General features: G+C 36.8%; 1 protein-coding gene across 5 annotated transcripts in view; it reads right to left on the bottom strand.

Annotated features, from left to right (window-relative positions):
• The window catches only part of ARHGAP24 (Rho GTPase activating protein 24), a 289,475-nt gene that overhangs the window by 36,758 nt on the left and 231,385 nt on the right, over nucleotides 1–21,332 (bottom strand). For 4 of the 5 annotated variants that reach the window (XM_045536754.1, XM_045536757.1, XM_045536756.1 and 1 more), the window contains one exon: nucleotides 6,188–6,310. In XM_045536754.1, coding sequence (XP_045392710.1) covers nucleotides 6,188–6,310 — 123 coding nt within the window. Of the gene's footprint in view, nucleotides 1–29; nucleotides 392–6,187; nucleotides 6,311–21,332 lie in introns of those variants that run through there. The other variant, XM_045536755.1, reaches the window with a different exon arrangement.

The raw sequence follows: 21,332 nt of genomic DNA, 5'->3' as shown, positions 1-21,332 counted from the left end.
TGGGCAAGAGGGGAGGCAAATCCTGGCACCTTTTCCAGAAAGCTCTGCGGGGCCTGAGAGATTCCTTGCAGAGGACTGCCCTGCTCCCCGAACAGCTCTGCTCATCCTCTGATGCTCTCTGCCGGCTTCCGCCTCTCCCGGCTGTCCCCAAACTCCCGAGGGAGTCGCTGTCATTCCAGGAGGGTCCTTGGGTCTGCAGGGGGGGAGGTGGCTGTGCGGGACACGTCTCCTTCTCCCCCTCCTCGTGCTCTGTGTCCCCGTTTCTCAATGAGAGCTGGGCGGGAGCCGGCAGGGCTGCGGCTGCTCGTCACCAAGGCTGTGGCTCCGGCCGGTCACATGCAGCAGGTGCAGTTACAACAATCCGAGGGAGGGGGGAGGATGCCACGCTGCGGCTGAACCTCTGGCTTTTTTTTTTTTTTTGACTTTGCATTGACTTCCCAGCCCTTCTGTGCAGCAGCTTCCCAGCCGGCTGGCTCAGCCCCTTCAGAAGTGGCAGGGACTGAACCACCCCCAGGGGTAAACTCTTTGCCCCCTCACACCTGCCTTTACGCCCTTCCCATACAAGATGTACTTTTCTTAGATCCTTTGAAATTGAATCCATTTGTGAGATTTAATGCGCATATCATTAAAACATATTTATATAATATGCATATGTGTACGTGTGTGTCTGTAAAATAGAAAAATGGCTTAAATCCAGTGGCAAAGAGTCTGCAGGTATAACTGCAAAAGAAATTAACCCAAGCGTGTGTGTGTGTGTGTGTGTGTGTGTGTGTGTGTGTGTGTGTGTGTGTGTGTGTTTATATACACAGATATATTTCTCTGGTCAGGGTTTGCAAACCAACTCTGTTTTCAGCAATGTCCCATGCTGCTGCCTGTGCCCCCTCCACCCGGCCTTCACAATCCTCCAACCCTCAGTCCCACTCCCTGAACAGTTTACTTGCTGGGTTAATCATTCATCCACCTGGCTGTTCCGTGAGCGGATTTGGAATGCGAGTGCTCTGACCCCAGCTGACACCCCCAGGCCCCTGCGTCCCTTCCCGGCCATACAGCAGGCGTTTCACAAAACCATGAGGAGTGTAAAAAAAGGTCCTCCCATCAAAAACATCATGACTCTAACTAGCATGGCCCAGATAGGTAATCTTTTATTGCTGAAAGAATCATTATTAATTATTTCTGCTGTATAGTTCAATTTTTTTTTTTTTTTACCCTGTGTCGCAGCATGCTAAGAAAATAAAGAGCCACCAAGTGGAACTCAGCACCACCAGGGTAGAGGTGGGGGGGGGGAATTGGAAGCATTTTAACCAGCTGAATTACTCACCGACCCGAGCACTGGTGTGGAGGGGAATGCTTGTAATTACAGGATTTTGGAGCTGGGAAATCAGAACTATTTTGTCCAACTTTCTTATTCCACAAGTGAGGAAAACTAAGAGCAAGGGAAGTAAAACTGCATATTCCAGATGACATGGTTGGTCTGGGTCTAAGACAGGAGCACACTGCCTTTTAATTAACCCCTGCTTGTCCATATGCCAATTATGCATCATGAGGATTATTCACAAACTGTATTTTTACTGCCTTGCTAGGTCACCGAATCAACTCTCTTCATTAGAAGATAGAAATATACAATCTGATTTTGTGAGTAGCTAAAGTGAGGCCAGCACTCAGATGTGAAGAACCACTAATGAATAATCACTTTTCTCAGATCCTGGGCTAGACACTTACATAAGCATTGCCTCAAAAACAACTGAAAAACAACCCCGTGTGAAAACAAACAGAAAAGCAAGAAAGAAAAAGAGAGAACAAACAAAAGCTAAATTTTTCCAAAGCTAAATTAATGTTTTAAAATCTGAATTTTCGGATTTGACCTTTAAAAGCACGAACCCAGTGTCTCTCAGTCAGCATTGAGAATAAACAACTGTTGATGAGTGGCTTATGCAGAGAGCACAAAGTGGAGGTACCTAAATTCAACATTAAATTTTTTATTAGGCTAAGGAGTTAAAAAGGAATGTCTAGTTTTCACATTTCCACTGGTTCCCTATCCCCATTTGAATAGTTGTTATAAATTCGCTTTAATAAAAGGAAAAAGCCTATAATCCAAAGCCCTACATTTTATGATTTTCATTTAACAATTTTTAATTTCTAGCAGATTGAAGAGCCAGGCAAGCTCCTCAAGTGCCCCCTATATTTTAATCAAATGTTCACTATTGTAATGGCAAAAAGGGGATATTTTGCATATATATGTAACCTGAACAAAGATGAGCCTAAGTGCCTCATGAAAAACTTTAACTTTTTAAAAACAAAGGTTATGAAACTGCCACAGTGAAATGCCTTCTCCGTAACAGTTACATTTAAAATACATCCAAAGGTGGTACGCTGTAACTGATGAATCAGGGTGACGCATCACTTTCTTTTCTGAATTTCTTTACAGATGCCAACTAATCCAGTGGATTTCATTTAGCAAGGTCTGGGTTCCATAACTAAGATAGGAAGGAAAATGTCTTTTTCTTATGAAAGGCAATTATGGCAGTTCAGAATTTTTTAAGAGCTTTATTGAGATTATCATTCACATACTATAGAATTCACCCATTTAAAGTGGACAATTCAATGGTTTTTTAGTATATTCACAAATAAGTACAACCATCACCACAGTCAATGCTGGTACATTTTTATCTTCTCAAAAATAAATCCCCTACCTTTGGCTCTCACCCTGCTAACCCCTATGCCCCCATCCCAGCCCTAAGCAACCACTATTCTGCTTTCTGTCTCTATGGATTTCCCTATTCTATACTTTCTTAGGAATGGAATCATGATGCGTGACCTTTTGTGACTGGCTTCTTTCACTTAGCACAATGCTTTCCAGCTTCATTCACGCTGTAGTGTGTATCAGTACTTCACCCTTTTGATGGCTGAGTAATATTCCACTCTATGGATTTACCACATTCTGTTTATCCATTTATCTACTGATGGACATTTGGTTTTTTTTTCCCACTTGCTTTATGATGCCAATGCAGGTATTTTTGAAGGACTCCAAAGATTATAATAATTCTGATTTTCATACATTTAAAACTTTTGCTTTTCATATACTGAAGAATATACTATCAGCAAGGCATAGACTTGTAATTATAGGTTATTACACCACAGCAGAAGTAATAGATCATACCAGTGAGCTGTAACACAGGAGGAAAATACAGGTTTCTTCCCAGTTCTGGTACTCACAGTGTGACGCTTTGTATGTTTTTCTTTCTCCCTGGGTCTTAATGATTCAATCCACAAAATGTGGGGGCGAAATAAAACAGTGATTTAAAAATATTCCGAATCAGTGGAAAACTTATTTTCAATGAAATCTTAAGTGGAATCGTAATAGACAGTACAAATAAAAGGGTTTTTCAGTCACATAAAATTATTATTTATAATTAAAATTTATAACATTTCTTTAAAATTCAATCAATACGCATAGAATTCATTAATATCAATGGAAACATTTGAAACCCAAGATTATGGGTGACAGTGGCAATCTCTTATCGGGTCAACATACAGTTTGGTTCTATATTCTGTATTAACTTTAGAAAATTTTGATATTCAGAGGAATTACAAAGGATTTCTTACAAATTAAATGAATACTTTAAAAGCTCGCCTTGCAATCTCATAACACTCTCCTATTAGACAAAGAGGGAAGGAGATGTATTCTTTGAAGGATTATTTCTATTATGAGTGGCCTATACTAAAATACATCTCTTTAAAAGTAAATTTGAATCCAGCATTTGTAAAATCCCTGAGGTACATCTCATAGAATAAAGTATGTAGACCCATCAACTACTGGAGTGTCCCTTCTAGATTCACGAATTTGAAGATTCACATATACATCTTGCCCAGTCCCACTGGGATTATTTCTGGGATTCTGGACTGGCGGCACTATGTGTGAACACTGATTTGGAGAAGCTTTCCTTAAGGAAATGACAGATGGAAGAGGAGGGAAGGGAAAAAATAACACACTTAATGGAAATAACCCTCAACAAAAACACTTCTCAGCAGATATAAAGGATTCTGCTGAACCCAGGAGACCCAGAAATCTGTGACAGAGGAGAGAAGAGGGTCTTTAAAAACAAGAGGAACTTTGAAAAGATACATGCTCAGGCCCCCCACAATCCTTGACCCTGGAGGTTCTGGCAAACCTCTACCAGTAGAGGTTTACCATCTTGCATGTACAGAAGTCCCTCTTACCCACAGGGGACACGTTCCAAGACCCCAGTGGGTGCCTGAAACCTTGCATAGTACTAAATCCCATATATACTATGTTTTCTCCTATATATGCATACCTATGATAAAGTTTAATTTATGAATTAGGCGTAGTAAGAAATTAGCAACAACCAACAAAATAGAACAGATATAACAACATATCATAATAAAAGTTATGTGAATGTGGTCTCTTTCTAAATATCTTATTGTATTGTAGGTCTCAGCAAATAATTTTTTCCCCTTAAGTGGAGAACTTCTAGCTTTTCACATAAAGAAAGCATTTTATAGCTTCTCTTTGGCATATCCAAATTGCCAGTATCACTACTTTTGCCCTTTAGGGCCATTATTAAATAAAATAAGGGTTCCTTGAACATAAGAACTGGGATACCAAGACAGTCGATCTTATAACTGAGATTGCTACCAAGTGTCTAATGGGCGGGTAGTGTGTCCAGCGTGAAAATGTGGACAATTGCACGATTCACGTCCCGGGCAGGACGGCATGAGATTTCATCACACTGTGCAATTTAAAACTTATGAATTGTTTATTTCTAGAATTTTCCATTTAATATTTTCAGACCGCAGTTGCCCAGGGGTAATTGAAACCATGGATAAGCAGGGACTCCTTACCGTATAAACATAAGGAATCCTCTGCTAAGGAACTGAGGTGGAGAGCTCAGCCCCTGGGCCTTTTTAAATATTTTACTTAGTGACTCACTAGTCATTTAGGGTTATGAATAGGGTAACCGTGTATGTTGTCATCCAAACTCGGACACCAAGAGAGATAAAAGTGGCACAGTCACTAATTAGCCTGGAACGATCGCTGTGAACCGGACTGCTACGAGGCAAACGAGAGTAAATGGTCACTTTGGTTAGGAACCTCCCCCTCCCTAACAGAAGATACTGCTAAAAAACAGACAATTTACAGACATGTATCATTAATCTACTAAAATATCAACATCTCTTCAATGAATCTTTACTATTTCAATTTTAATCTGGCTTATCAACTTTTTAAACTAAGCTTTCAAAGTTGTTCTAAAAAGTAAATTGTCAGCCTAAGAAGCATCCCATACATTTATGGGAAAAATTCGCTTTCTCAGTTTGGGGTGCTGCCTAAATACAAAAGAGAATATAAAATAAATATGAGAATTGTCATTGGTTTATTAAATGCGAATGATTCAATACAATTTATTTTAACTATATCAACATAAAAAATTTAGGCTTTACATCTTTGGAAATACATTTTGGTTATAGATAAATATTATTGTGTCCTTAATTTTTGGCTCCATTTGCTGAATTTTTTTCCTTTAAATAATTTTTCTGTTTACATTGTTCTATTTCATATTTCTTAATAGACCAAGATCACAACTTTTGTCTTTTCTTCCTCCATTTAGTTCTATTCTTTTTAGCTTATTCTTCACATGCTGCGTTCTTAATACTATATTAACTACAATATTTTTAAAACTTACTATCAAATCTATAAACTGATCCAAAGCATTTTTCTTTACTCCAGTAATCATCCAATTCTCAGCCCAATGTTTGGCCTTCCTCTTTGATACCACTGAGCACCTGGAGGCTGGGATCCCCTCTAGACCTACCAGCCAAAATGTTTTTGCTTCCTATCTAGATGTTCTTAAGTAATCTATGTTTATACTATGCTACCCATAACTGTTTATTGTTAGTAAAATGGAAAAATCCAAAACTAAACGAAAAACATCATCCATTAATATAATTCAACATATTCACAGAAGGAGCTTGGTTATAAATGACATGGGATCTAAATTAAACCTCTAAGAGTCACTTAGCTATGTGTCTAACAATAATGTTGAACAATTTACTATTTATCTTGATATTCATCCATTTGAATACAGGAGCTGATAGCAACATCAGCTGGGGGAAATGGATGGAGAGGTTTACTCTACCTTTCTGTGTTTCCATAATTTTTAAACGTACTCACCCCCGCCGAAAGGCCCCCATATGACTCGGCGGATGGACTTCACCCAGTCTTCCATATCATTCTGGGTGCTCGCCATGAGGAGGTAGCTCTCATGATTTGCTGTCATCCGATCTCGATCGCCTCCTGCAAAAACAGGGTGACACATTCAGCTGAAGATTCATCCAAAGATTCCTCATCATCAGTCTCCAAGGGAATCCCCTACACACAGACTGTGCCTAATGCAGCCGGCGCTAGGTTCTACCCAATGAATTGGAAATATTCACCATGATTTCCAAACGGAAAAAAAAAAAAAATCTGCTTAAAAAGGAAAGACTCTTATGTTTCCAAGAGAAAACTGGAGAGCAAATGTCATTCCCCAAACAAAGCCTGGTTTTTTTTGTCCTAGCAACAACCCGTAGGCCTGCATTAACTCATAATCCAATCTATTCACATGGAGCTGCTGAATAGGGAGAAACAGCAAAAACAAAAAGAAAGACGGAGAAGGTGGAAAAGTGATCCACAGAGCTTGGACTTTCCTTTGAATGGGCACTGAACCATCTGAGCATTGCTCTGTGCACACACAGCGAGGCCACCAGGACATTGTGGCTGAACGTGGGAGTTCTAGGAAATGGTAAAGAGCCACACGCAACACCTCTGACCCCGAGTTCTTCCTCTGGCCTCTGTTCTGGAAGAGAAACCTTTTCCCACCTAGATCAAAACTTCAGGAGGGCAAGCAAAGAGGTGGGAAAAAGAAGACACATGCCTGGCCAGCCACAAAGGCCAAATCAACACCCAAGATGGCGCCCACACATGAGAACGAGCTTCAGGAAACCACTGCAGCATCTCCATGCAAAATATTGATGCTTTCTCTAATATTTTTCCCCAAAGAACAACTCATACACTTTAAAACCTTTATAATCTTTAACATCAACATTGAAGTGCTAGACTTACAAAGCATGGAATTTAATTTCTTATAAGTCTTTTATAGTGCATTTAAGTTTCCCTGGTGACTTAACTTTCCCACTTACCAAACAGGGATAACCGTATCTGACCTCGAAAGAGGTCTTGAGGCAGGGTTTTGCTACACCTTTTATTTTTAAAAGAGTATTTCAAAGACAAGTATCAGCAATTGCACTGCTTCGCCCTTTTTGAAAATAATTAGTTGTGCCCACAGAAGAAACAATTAAGGAAATGGAATAGTATTTAACTGAATTCTGATAATCTGTTAATATTATACTAACTTCTAAGGTGCTCAAATATGTATCAACACTTAATTTTCACTAAGTGTTGTAAACGTGATGCCTTGTGTTGAATTAATTCATACCCAGGTGTTTTGTTTGGTTAAGACATTGTTTGTTTGTAAGTGGCTCCAAATAGCTTTATGAGGAGCTTGCAGGTTTCAATGTACAACAGGCACGACCCAGGGCTCTGCACGGCTCTGTATTCTTTCACACTCAATCTAACTCACACACAGCTCTGCAAGCTACAGGGATTTGAGTTTATGACCTCTGCATTCTATGCAAATGCCCTAGATTGAGAAAGACAACTATTCTAGCATTGATGTAAATTTATGGAACAGGTGAAAGGTGCAGGAACCTTAAGCCATCCAGTTGAGCAACTAGAATTGGTGTTTTACATTTTAATACAATTAGATGAGAGCAGGGGGAGAGGTCAAGAGGCCACAGGAAATAGATTTCCTAATGTTGACAAATCTCTCCAAAGGAAACAAAACCAGCCTTCTGAAGTTATGGAGCACACTTCACTATTAGGGAAATAATGATCTTTTTACACCTGCAGATCCCCCCCAGGTCAATCATCACTTCAAGCAAGTTGCATCTGAGAAAGCTTAGGTTCAGGAGTGAAAGAAACCCTGTGAGAAGTACAATTTTATCTTATATTAGCTGTTTGACTTCTAGGGAATTACATAACTTCTGGAAACTTAGTGTCCTTAATCATATTTTAGAAGTAATAATACCTACATAGTCAATTTTTGTGAGTATTAAACAAAATAAAGTAAATAAAAATACCAGCACTGTGTTAGGCTAAAATAGAATCTTTGTAAATATTAATTCCATCCATGTAACTGCCTTCCACTCTTACCAATGCAAAAAGAACATATTACATTAAATTGACCTCAGAGATACTATGTCTAATAAATGCTTGGGAACAATTAGTCAATAGTAACAGGGATTATTTTTTTAAATGTTATCTTTCTTCGACATATATATATACACACACACATAATAATGCACACTAGAATTATATCCTGCACATGTATGTAGACACACCACACAATATGCATATGCACAGCTGTATGACATTAATACATGGCAGAAGTAACTACATGGCAAAATAAAAAGATGCCATTTGGCATGGCACAGCACTGAAAAGTATTAATAATTCTGTATTCTGATCCACTTATACCACAGGACTGAGCCAAAGGATGCTTAGCGATTCAGATGGCAATACCCTGCTGTGTCACTCCCGGGCTTAGTAATGAGAATGAGTGACAGCCACTACACTGTGCGGCAGAGGAAAAAGAGAATGATAAGCGCAACTGGCCATTATCCCCTGACTTTTCATTTGATTCTTTATCTCTGCCAGAGCTAGTCTGTGTCTGACCCTGAATCCCGTTTAGACTGCCAATCACAGATGTGAAATCCCACGGATACAGATCTTCATTTCTCAGTGGAATAGCAAGAGAAGAGGGGAGAGATTTAGAAAATCTTTTTCTGTGAGTCTTGGTGGAAATACACATTCATTACTAAGAATATGACTAAAACAATTATACATATTTATATAGATAGGAACTAGATACTCTGTATTAAAAATAGGTGATTTCTAACTGAAAACATCATCTATTCTAGCGCATAACCCCTCAGTTCTAAGAGATACCTCAAAGAACTAAAAGTGGAACTACCATTTGATCCAGCAATTCCACGACTGGATATTTACCCAAAGGAAAAAAAGACATTCTATAAAAAAGACATCTACACTAGAATGGTTGTAGCAACACAATTCACAATTGCAAAGATGTGGAAACAACCCAAGTGCCCATCAATACACGAGTGGATTAATAAAATGTGGTATATGTATACCATGGAGTTCTACTCAGCCATAAAAAAGATGAGCCACCTATTGTTTTATCGGGATGGAGCTGGAGCCCATTCTTCTAAGTGAAGTATCAGAAGAATGGAAAAACAAGCACCACATGTATTCACCATCAAATTGGCACTAATTGATCAATACTTATGTGCACCTACGGAAGTAACATTCATTGGGTGTTGGGTAGGTGGGAGGTGGGTGGAGGGGCACACCTAATGGGTGCGGTGCATGCTATCTGGGGGATGGGGTTGCTTGTAGCTCTGACTTGGGTGGTGAAAAGGCAATATATGTAACCAAAGTGTTTGTACCCCCATAATATTCTGAAATTAAAAAAAATTAAATTAAAAGGTAGCTTAGAGAAATCTATGTTAAAGAAAAGGCACGGTTAATTCCCTCCCAAATTTAAATATACGTTAACCATATAAAAACTTTAACACCTTTAATAATTACAAAGTAATAAATTAAAAGATGACATTTTGATAAACAAATTTGAAAAGAATTTTTATTTTTTAAGAGAAATATTTGAAATGGCTTGCCAAGATATACATGCTCATTGCTTATAGAAGTTTGGATAATATTCCTTATAATATAGCCACCAAAATAGGATTTTGAAGTTTATTAATGAGTTTGTATTACACAAAAGTAAATATACAAGTTTTATATGTGATACTATCTCAATTTTTATGAGTAGAAAAATAAGATACTAGGTTGAAATATGCAATAATTTTAACAAGGGTTATCTCTGAATGCTAGGATTTGGATTTTTTTTTTTTCTCTCTCCTTTTGGACTTTTCTGTATTTTCCAAATGTTCAACTATGTGTTGTTTTAAAACACATGTATTATTCCAAACGCTCCACCATGGATCACTTTGTTATCAGGGAAAAAAAGAGAATTATTGTAAAGAACAAATGATAGGAATTGTAAGGTGATGAAGGAACTAAATAATAAAAAACCATGGCGAGCTGGAAGCTAATTATTACCAACCTCAGTGCTGCTTAAGATTGCTTACTTTGAATTCTCATTAATTTACCTATAACCTTTTCTCTCTCTTTCCTCATGCACTGATTACCGAGTGCATTCTCAATGGAAGATTCTGGACAGGAGACCTGTGTTGCTCAAAGTCCAGACTGTAGCATGTAACTAGGACTTTCTCAGTGACAAAAGGCACTGCTACCATTATGTGCCTTACCTTTCTAAAAATTATACTTTAGGAAACATTTTACTAAACTTATTGTGTGGAAACTTCCAAAAACACTCACTAAAGTGGATTTCTGCCATCTTTCTTTGGAGAAAAATAATTCTAAGCTGTCAATAAAATTGTGAACTAAAAACAAGAACAATTTTTCAGAAGTGATGTATTTATAGGTGCATCATCCCCAGTTAACAAACTTCTAAAGACAAGAAGTGAATTATTTGTTTGTACGTAAATTTCAAAACAAGTTGTACAAAGGAAACTTCCATCACAGACATGTGAATTAGTTTTCAAGACAAGTTCACAGTATAGACCTGGGGACATTTCAGTGAACACCTCAGATGCTGTTAATAATTCCAAGGGCGAAATGTTTCCTCATTCCCAATTGTAAATCATGCCAAAACTAGACTATCGTGCATCCATTTTATTATTGGTTACAGAAAAGTATTTTAACGTTCTAAGTAAATAATTTTCACCCACATACCTGCAAGTCCTTATTTTTCTTTTAAGCACTACTTTCTTCAAAACCTAGTTTGAGTCTTTATTGGTAGTGAAATCCTGATAATAAATTGCAAGAGTTACAGTAAATTCTGAAGCATATCAGTGGAAAATCACTGAGAGAGGAAAGTATTTGTTCCCTTTTATGGAGACTGATGCTTGGAAAACAACCAAAGTTATGTGAAGCGCAAACAACAAATTATAGGCTGCTATGGATACTGTCACTTCTTAATAAATGACAACAACAAAAATAACAACATAGCACATAATTCACAAAATAAAGGCAGAGAACAAATTGGCCTCACATTCAATATTACATTTAAGGTTTTCATATATATTTTGTTACCTGAAAATTGAGTTTTGATATGATTTGCCAATTGATTTTTTCCAAGAATTTTCCCCCAAAGATTAACTTCGAAAATATCAGAAGAGCATTTTGTCCACAAAAAGTTGTGTTACTGTACGATAAGATAGTTGAATATTTTAAAACCCCTAACCAGAAAATGAGAATTAATTAAAATCTCAGTAGCAGGAACTATCATTCCATTTGTAGTTGGTACCACACAACAAACACATTACTAAATGTTACTTGCACTGTAATAAAATTAATTCTGTGACACATTCTGTCACACAAATTAATTCTGTCAAACATTTTAATTTTGTGACATTTTTACTGTTTTATATATTTCTTATACCCCTTACCAGGTCATAATCTTTTGTAAGAAGGAATCATTATTATATACGTAGCTCATGGTTAAGCTCAAAGTAGCCATCAATGAATACTTATTGACCAATTATAGATTTATTGGTATTTATTAATTATGATAGGTTTCTAACAAGTTTAGAAATGATTTGTTGGGAGTCTGTCTCCTTGGCTACCGATATATAAAGAACTGACCTAAAAATTCTATGTTGTACAAGTTACTTCTATCATTTCTTTTCCCTAACTTCACTATAAAAGTGTTCAAAATGTAAACATTAGAGTAAAAGTGTTGCTTTGATCAAATTGCAAATACATATATGAGCTTACAAAGAAGTATCAAAAAGTGGCTAAGAGTTGGGTCAGGGAGGCCAGATTCTCTGGGTTCAAAATATTCATTTTCTAGCTGTGAAATCGGTCACCTTTAACTGAGTGTAATGATAGCACCTTCCTCATGGCATTATTATGAATTAATTGAATGAATAACTAAAATATTTTGAATAGTGCTTGGTACATAGGATGCTCTGCTGTTATTATTATTGCCATGGATAATAATTTTGATCTTAAATTTTTTCAATAAATTGTTTATAAATTGAATCCTTTAAAAATGCAGGAAGGTAGCTTACTTTCAGACAAATATTATTCTGAGTATATTTGTAAAAAAATCCTTTAATAAGAAAGCAATTACTGATTTATTTTTCAAGTAAATAATGATTTTCATATTGGCCATATTTTTACCAGTAAAATTGTGATACATTTACGTTTCAATGATTAATGAAACTTAAAAAATCTAAAATAGGCTAAGTTTATATTTCCACTAATTTTCATATTTCTTGGACTCATTCTTTCAAAAAGCACGCTATTTGTGCTGAGAATGTCAAAGATAAGAATGATATTTATTGTGTTGAGTATCTGTTTCTCAGATTGCAGTGGGATGTCAACAGGATGTCAGTTTAAGTCCAACAATGTATTTTGACTTTCACTTTTTTCAGAAGTTCAGAATCCAGTCACCTCCCCCTCAGCATCTAATTAAATTCTTCTGATTGAAACTTCTGAGAAATAAAGATAGAACATTTTGTGGTCAGAGCCAAAGTATCTAGAATTTATGTTCTCTTCTAATTTAGCCTGGTTCAGGTTGGAAGACCAATGGATTCAAAATATCTGCTGGATATTAGATAAAGGGAAGTACAATCAGTGGCATTTGTATTCAGATCAATGGTACCTCAATGATGATACAGACCGGAGTCAAAAGAGAAAGCAAATCCTCATGCAATCATCTATGACTTGTGGCAAATGGAATACCATTTAAAGCCAAAGCAGCAAGATAGGGAGTTTGTTGACTTGCATGAATATAAAATTTAAAAAAAATTTCTAGCAGGAGGTCTCTTAGTTACAAATGATGACTTGAATATTAAAGAAAACTGGTGAGGAGTATAGGAAATTCCTAATAGTCTTTGGAAGTTAAAAATAGGAAGCTCCCAAGAACTTGACGAAGGGAGAAAAGATCTCTCGTTTAGGAGAAGAAATGTGGAGTTACACTGAACTTTATACTCCCTATAAACATGGTGATAAACCCGCCATGGCAGTGTTTGTCAAAGTGTGATGGAATTTTGAGTGTGTATGTCCAAGAGGACAGAAAATAGCCTTCTGGAAATTTGTTAGAAATGGGAATTCTTGAGCCCCACCCTAGACCAGCTGAATCCAACTGACAATGGGACCCAGTATTCTGTGCTTTACGATGCCTGCCAGGTGATTCGGATGCATCGTAAAGTTTGAGACCATTATTCTTGCAAGAGAACTTGCTGTAGCAGTTAGAGGCTATAAATTTTAGAATTCATGTATTTCAACCACACTCATCCTATTAGTTTGTATCCATGTCTTACTCTTTCAGTGACAGCCATTCGGCCAGAAAGTACTAAGGCTTTAAAGCTTTGGATCATATAACTTACCTAATTGCTTATTTGAATTGTAAATGATTAATACTTTGCAACTAGTCGCGCAAGAACATGCCATTCAAGTTGGGATTAATGAGTCTGGCAAATTTTTGAGCCTCATGCATTAAAGATACCATACTTTTATCAAAGCAAACATGAAGGTGTTTCTTTTACATTTGAATACAGAATCATTATACCTTTTTCCCTGATGCCCAGAGTTTGGAAGAGTTAAACAAAACATTGAATTTGGAGAGACATGCCACTTTTGAAGATCTACATTAAAATGCTGAAAAATCCATTTTAAAATTCCCTCAGATCTCACTCATTTTATTATTTTTTGAATATTACAAATCTGCAAGATTAGTAAGATCAGTTGGGAACTGCAGGGTGATTTACAGTTTACAAATTACTTTTACGTCCCTTGGTTCATTTAGTTTTTACAGTAACCCTGGGAGGTAAGGCCAAGCATTCATTCATGTATTCAACACATTTACTGAACACCTGTTGGGACAGTCACTATGCTAGTTCTGTGGATATCGCAGTGAACAAAGCAAAGGCTGAGTTTAGGGGTAAGGTCTGGACTGAAGATTTAGACTTGGAAGTTACCAACGTGATGATATTTAAAGACAGAGCTGAATGAGATCCCCAGGAAATATGGTAGCTAAGATGAAGACAATTTAATAAAGTAAGAAGAAAAACAGGAGAGGCTGGTGAAAAAAGTCATTGGGGCATCAAATACTGTTGAGAGGTCAAGTAAGATGAGGACCAAGTGAGCTCAGACCAGTGGATTTGGGAAAACATAGGTCACTGGATTAGGCAACATGGATGTTATTGACGACCTGGCAAGAGCTGTTTCAATCTACCAGACCAGCACAGATGCAATTCTGATTGACATGCACTCATAAGATTATGGAGGAGAGAAAACAGAAAAAGCCAATATTAAACAACACTTTTAGGTATTTTAATGTATAGGGGAGCAGAGAAATGAGGACAATAATGGGTGGGTGGGTGAGTTGTGAGAAGGAGGTTTAAGATGAGAACTATTACAGAATGTTTATACGCTTATGGGAATTATTCACAGGAGAGGGTAAAAATTGATTATGTATGAAAGGGCATTTCAAGACTCATCTATATTTCTTTACAGCTATGCACAAAATTGCTCACCGTCCTCAGAATCTTTAATAAGGTTTGACAATTAATATCATTGTGATTGATTTCATCCCAAAGTATATTACTTTAAAAATGTGTAAGGCATCTAGAAGAAAATCACTGCAAGAAAAGAAAATAGCATTGAGCAGTTGTTTCTTCACAGCTCTGCCTGGGGGCAAAATAAAGAAGGAAAGGGGTTAAACTCATATATCATGTTTAAAGTTAAATTTTATTATTTTTATTTGAATGCAATTTTTAATTTACTTAAGAAATTTTTGGCAATTTAATTTAATTGGCACCATCTTCTTGATACAGTATCTCTTAGTGTTAATTGCCACAGATACTAATTAGCCAATTTTATGTAGAAGCAGTTTTAGAGAAGGTGCTTGGGTATACACAAAAGAACTGATATTGCAAAACAAAATACCAAGATAAATATCTCGAAATTAAATTATTCCAATCAACAAATGACAACTAGTTATTACTGTAATAGTCTGAAATTAAGAAAAATTCTGATTTCAGCTTGAATTTTGTTCTCTTAAGTGATTAAAATTAGCTTTGCAATCAGAACAGCTTAACTGTCTGCTGTGCTTTGTCTCCCACAGTTTATATCTGGATTTTTTTTAGATTTCATGAGCTCTGGTGTATATGTTTGGGAGGGCAGGGTGTAAAATTTGTCTTAGGGGTCTGGAATTTGAATGCAGCCATTTAGAAAAAAAAGCACACTGCATCATAGAGCATACATTTGTATAACATCAAAAATCTAACACAGAGAATATTGGTATTTCAGGACTATTATCATTTCTATTGGTAAGGTAACTCGGGGATATTTCATATATCTCATTTCATATAAACATATTTCAAACTAACTATGATTTCATCAAATGTAAGCTATTCCCTCAATGTATGTTGAAAACAATCTCCACCCTGTTAATTCTTCAACCTATGTATAGAGTCAGGGGTCTCACTTAATTATCCCATTATAATTGCACATAATTCCAATAACGTACAAAAGCAATGGGGTCAGAAGGTCACATGTTGTTCCCAAATTAATTGTAGACGTTCCTATAAAGAATACTACTCTGTATCTGGTTCTTAATACAAATGCTTGTATACTAATTTTAGATAATATTAAGTAAACAAACAAGTAAAAATCTTAAATTCTTCCTTAAAACTGTGAGTCCCAATACCATTTTTAGGTAGTTGGAAATGTTTATGGAGTCTTATGTTTAAAAATTACAAAAAATGAGAATTATTTAAAGAGAACCATCATAAAGCTGAAAAAATCTTAAAATATTTCAAGGACTCCTCTCCACCTCTCAAAATAGTACGCAACTACTTCCAAACCCTTAAAAAATGGTGACTGTTCTTAGCAAAATGGAGTACAGCATTTACTCAGGACAATAAGCTTTTCAAAGTTTTCATCATCTACTTAAAAAATATGCTAAAATTTTAAAACGTCGCCTAGCTTTTCCTCCAACTTTAGAAAACTGAATCTAAATGAAAACTTCTTAAAATTAAAGAGAAACAAAGGTAAAGCAAAGCTCCTAGAAAATGCTGCTGGGCCTTTTAACATTGCATTCATTTTTTTTTTTTTTTTTTGGTCATGTATTACCTTTACATGTAGTACAAATAACAAATTCTTGGAATTCCTAAAGCTCTACAATTTTCTAGATACCTGCAATAAATTAAAATTCGATCTTCCCTGCTGATGGATTGATGCTGTGTATCTCATAATTTTAAATTGAAAAGTAACGGCGAGAATCCACAAGTCAATTCAACCCAGCAAACAATCGTTAACTGACATGTGATGGATACTCAGGGGTTCACGCAGTAAATATTAGGGGTCAGTAAACCAGTCGTGGTTTGGGGCCATCTTGTCTGATCCATATATAATTACCAACCTAAATTAGGCTAGTCTCTGAATACAGATTGGCAGTTTGATAGGCATATTATTAAAATGAAAGCAAGATTCCTTGGATAAGATTTTCATTACACAATGAGAAGTAATAGAATATTTTTTTCAAATATAATGTAGGAAAGCCACCAAAGAGGTAATAGGTAGGTGCTCTTTCCTGATCTTACCTGGGGGGAGGGACGTGTATATACACACATACATGCACATGCCACAAGATTTAAAAAGACAGTCCATGTAAAGCCAGATATTTACTGAAGAAGAATGTTTGGTTGTTGCAACCAAGATCAAATCAAGGCTACCATGCTTCTCTCCAAACAAACACCTCAAAAGTAAGCAAACTCAATATGGAAAAACCTGAGCCCGCTCGGAAGATCTACAGGAAGCAGGACATAAACCTTTAACCTCAAAACCTTCCTCTTAATACCAAATATAGAAGTATATAAAATTTCTCACTTAAGGTCCTAAGTACTCTGGGAGGCCAATGTGGGTGGATCGTTTGAGCTCACAAGTTCGAGACCAGCCTGAGCAAGAGCGAGACCCCATCTCTACTAAAAAACCGGAAAGAAATTAGCTGGACAACTAAATATATATAGAGAGAGAGAGTGAGAGAGAAAAAAAATGAGCCAGGCATGGTGGCGCATGCCTGTAGTCCCAACTACTTGGGAGGCTGAGGCAGGAGGATCGCTTGAGCCCAGGAGTTTGAGGTTGCTGTGAGCGAGGCTGACACCACAGCACTCACTCTAGCCCGGGCAACAGAGCCAGACACTGTCTCAAAAAAAAAAAAAAAAAAAATTCTCACTTAAGAGAAGATTCAACACTGCCAGATTCATCTTGAATGGTTAAGAGGGGAAAATGTACTGATGGAAAGGAAAGAAATATTTGATAATAAGACTATGCAAATATATAAATCAGCAGGTAGACATTGTCAAACATCTGTTATAAACCACCATAGTAAGTTTTCCATTCAATAATTTCTGTGATTGCTTCAATTTTACTTTGCACCACAGGTCGACAGCATAAGCATTTTAATACACATATTATTTCTGTTTTTCTAGTTTCTTTAGTCACTTTAATGTTGTAGAATCTCGTAGATATTACTCCACTAATATCCTTATGATCTTATTCTGTATCTTTATCATCTGAGGTTCATCACATTTTTTGTATCATCTTGATGAATATGAACTTTTAAATGGTATTATGTATGCAGTACCCATGGGCATTTTGGGATTTTGAACAGCATTGGAAATAAGCTAGACTTTAAAATGTACTATTTGGTTTAGATTTAATTTTACTCAGGAGTTGACCAGATGACATTTCAAAGCATATTCTGTCTCCAGAGCTTATTATTTTTGCTATACAATATTAATCTCATTCCTTTGTCATTGTATTCTACCTTAATTCCCATTACTTATTAAAATAATTTCTCTATCTTCTTTTTCCTTGGTGATTCTATTTCTACGTAATGGAAATATCACATAAAAAGTGAGAAAAATAAATAGGGGCCTCTGGAAGTTTGTGGATAAAGCAACGACAGGACCTGCAAGGTGCTACTAAACATTGCTTGTAGCACAAAGTCATTTACTGATTAACTGACCTTGTCCCAAATGCAAGGGAGGTAAAATTTTATTTTAGTTACTGATAAGGTGTTCTCTTTTTTATTTGCATTCTATAAATACATTTCCAACCATCCATCTAATGGAGATCCTTTTATTTCCCCAAAGATTTTTTTTTCCATAAAATAGGGATTTCCCAAAAGTAAGCAGAGTAATTTTTATCCTAAACAGATTACTGATAAGCTGTTTTTAAAATTCCCAGAAAATGTATCTGATTAATTTTTTTAAGTGCAGGATTTAGCACACTTATACCTTTAACCATTTAAAAACATATACATATATTAAATCCCATGACTCTGATTGAAATAACTCTTTAACTTATTTCTGGATGTCTGTATTTTCCTTAGAGAAATGATGACCCAGCAAGATCCCAGAGCTGTCAGCTGTTTCGTTATCCTGGTTCAATGTGTTTTTGAAAATACGTCAGTCTTTTTTCATGTTACAGCCTGACATTCTTTTTTTTAATGATTTATCAAATGCAACTTTTTTTATTTTAAAATAAATGTATCCTAGACCAACTCTATTCAGAATAGGCATCTCACAAGTTCTGGCCTGAGGTAGGCATCTTCTTCTCTAATCGATGAAGAGTGTGGCTATAAATACATACACCAGAGGGTGTGTGTGCCCACGTTACGCATGGGGCTGCTTGTGCACTATGCAAAGGGCGGAAGAAGAAAATGCTGTTGTCAATTCAAGCAAATCATACTGAGGTTTTATCAGCTAGTCCTGTTTCCAGCAGTCACATGCTGCAGGGCAGTTGCTGAAACTCCTTTGAACCTACCTTCTCCATGTCTGAGCTGCAGATGGTTCTTTTTTCAACTGGCCATTCTTCACAGAAGGGCGTGAGAGTTGGCTTAATGATAACAGTAATAGTTAATCGGTATTAATTGATCAATACTTATGTGCACATATAGCAGTAACATTCATCAGGCGTTGGGCAGGTGGGGATGGGTATATTCACACCTAATGAGTGAGTGCGGTACCCACCATCTGGGGGATGGACACGCTTGAAGCTCTGACTTGAGCAAGGCAAAGGCAATATACCTAACCTAAACATTTGTACCCCCATAATATGCTGAAATAAAAAAAATAATAATAATAAATAATTCCTTAATATTTTCCTACCCACAGATGACTGAAACAGATAATCTCTTGGGGCCCCGTGTATCACTCTGATTAATAATGTCTATAGGTGAAGGGAAATCTAATACATTTATATTCTTTTTAAAAAGCAGGTAAGCAAGTAAATAAGCAAAACAAAATCTGTTTACACGCAGGATAGGAGTGATTTTCCCTGACATCTGTCTTTTGAATAAATATTTACTTGAAGTGAGTGGTGCCTCTCCTTGACCGATCAGTGTTCACACCGGATCCAGGCTGAGAGCACAGCGAGGGCTGGGACTGACTTGATGTGTCATCACACAGCCTCTCCAGAAAGGACTCACTCTGTGAGAAGAGATATTGAGACATCCAAGTCTCTTCCTGGGAGTGGGTAACTGCTGACAAGGAAAGGCACCTTGCCTGGCTGTAGGGGCAGTGTCTTGCATTCACATTGTCCTCAGTATGGGGGACACGCAATGCCCAAGCTGAAAGCGTTGCAATAAAGACAGGACGAATTCGAAAAGAGATTTTTAACCAAGCTCCATGAAAACCTTCAAGTTCAAAGACCCACGGTTTGCAGCCAGTGCTCATGGCGTGTAAAGTATTTGCTCTACTGTTGGAGCATGATGGGTCATGAAAAGAACATACTGTCTTGAACAGCAATCCAGACCAATGCATATTCAAACAGAGACGTGAGACAGAACAGCACCTTTATGTAACATTCATCAGCAGTTTCCAGCAGAAGCAACGGCTGGCATTTGAAAGGACAACTGAAAAGTCAGCATGAAATACTACTGGGCATAGGTAGAAAAGGGAGGCCGTCAAAAACAGCAAAATGTCTTGGGATATAGATTTAGCCCTATCTCTCCCAAATAAACAAACAAATGAACACGCAGTATTTGCTATGCAAATGAAACTTCAACAAGAGGGATCCATCACCCTCTTCTAAATACAGTACATTCTACTCGTGAGCCACTTCTGCAAAGAAATTCTACAACAGTGTAAGGGAAGTCTTGAGGAGGCTAGAATTCCCACCAAGGGGTCTGGGGGGAGGAAGCTTCCAAACCAGAGAAATATTGTTTTCTTGGTAGGAGATGGCCACAAGGGAAATAGATGGCAGTTTTGCAAGACTGGAAGACAAATTTTTTGAAAAGATAATATAGTTGTAAGAAGGTAATTAAGAACTAATAGTAAACATTAAAAAGGTAATATTAACTTGATAGATTTCAAAATTATGTTAGCTACCTAAAACAAAATAAACTATAGCAGATACTTCGGTTGCAACTGTATCATTTCATTCAAAGTTAGAAATGTGGCTTAAATATCCCACCAAATATTCTATTTGTTTAGCTAAACCTGATGTCAACAAGTATGTTTACTTAGGAGTGGGGGCTCTTTCTAGTCTTGTGTTTTGTTTCAGTAAAGTAATTATTCCTATGTATTAAGTCACAGAAGCCATTAACTTTACAATGAAGTATCCTTTGCCATGGAATTAACATAATTGATCACTACCGACTGTGAGATCTATAAACAACCTCTGAAAGACAGAAATGACCTATAAATCTTTTAGACAGGTTTTGGGATCTGGCATTACATTTCCACATTAGCAGGTAGGCAGCCTAGAAACGGTATCAGAATGTTAAGAAATAACATGTGAAGGGTCTTATAGAAGCTGGTTTTCATGCTCCTAGTCTTCCATATGCTAGTTAAGCAAAATTTCTACAAAATACTCTTCATCCACACCCCAAATCATCTCTGATGACAGAAATGACATAGAAAGGAGTCAGACTGGATTAATGTCAAGGAATTCAAAATCAGAAATATGAATTCTACCCTAAAACATTATTAATGTAGACCGTCCCACATCAAGAGTTGCAGAAAAAAACAGAGCTCTCACCCCCAAAAAAGACTTTCTCAGGAAAACAGACACAAAATATAGAAAAACCCAGTGGCTC

Source organism: Lemur catta, chromosome 24, assembly GCF_020740605.2.
Source record: "Lemur catta isolate mLemCat1 chromosome 24, mLemCat1.pri, whole genome shotgun sequence".
NCBI classification, from domain to species: Eukaryota; Metazoa; Chordata; class Mammalia; order Primates; family Lemuridae; genus Lemur; species Lemur catta.
Note: the sequence above shows the minus strand (reverse complement) of the source record. Positions and strands in the feature narration are given on the sequence as shown.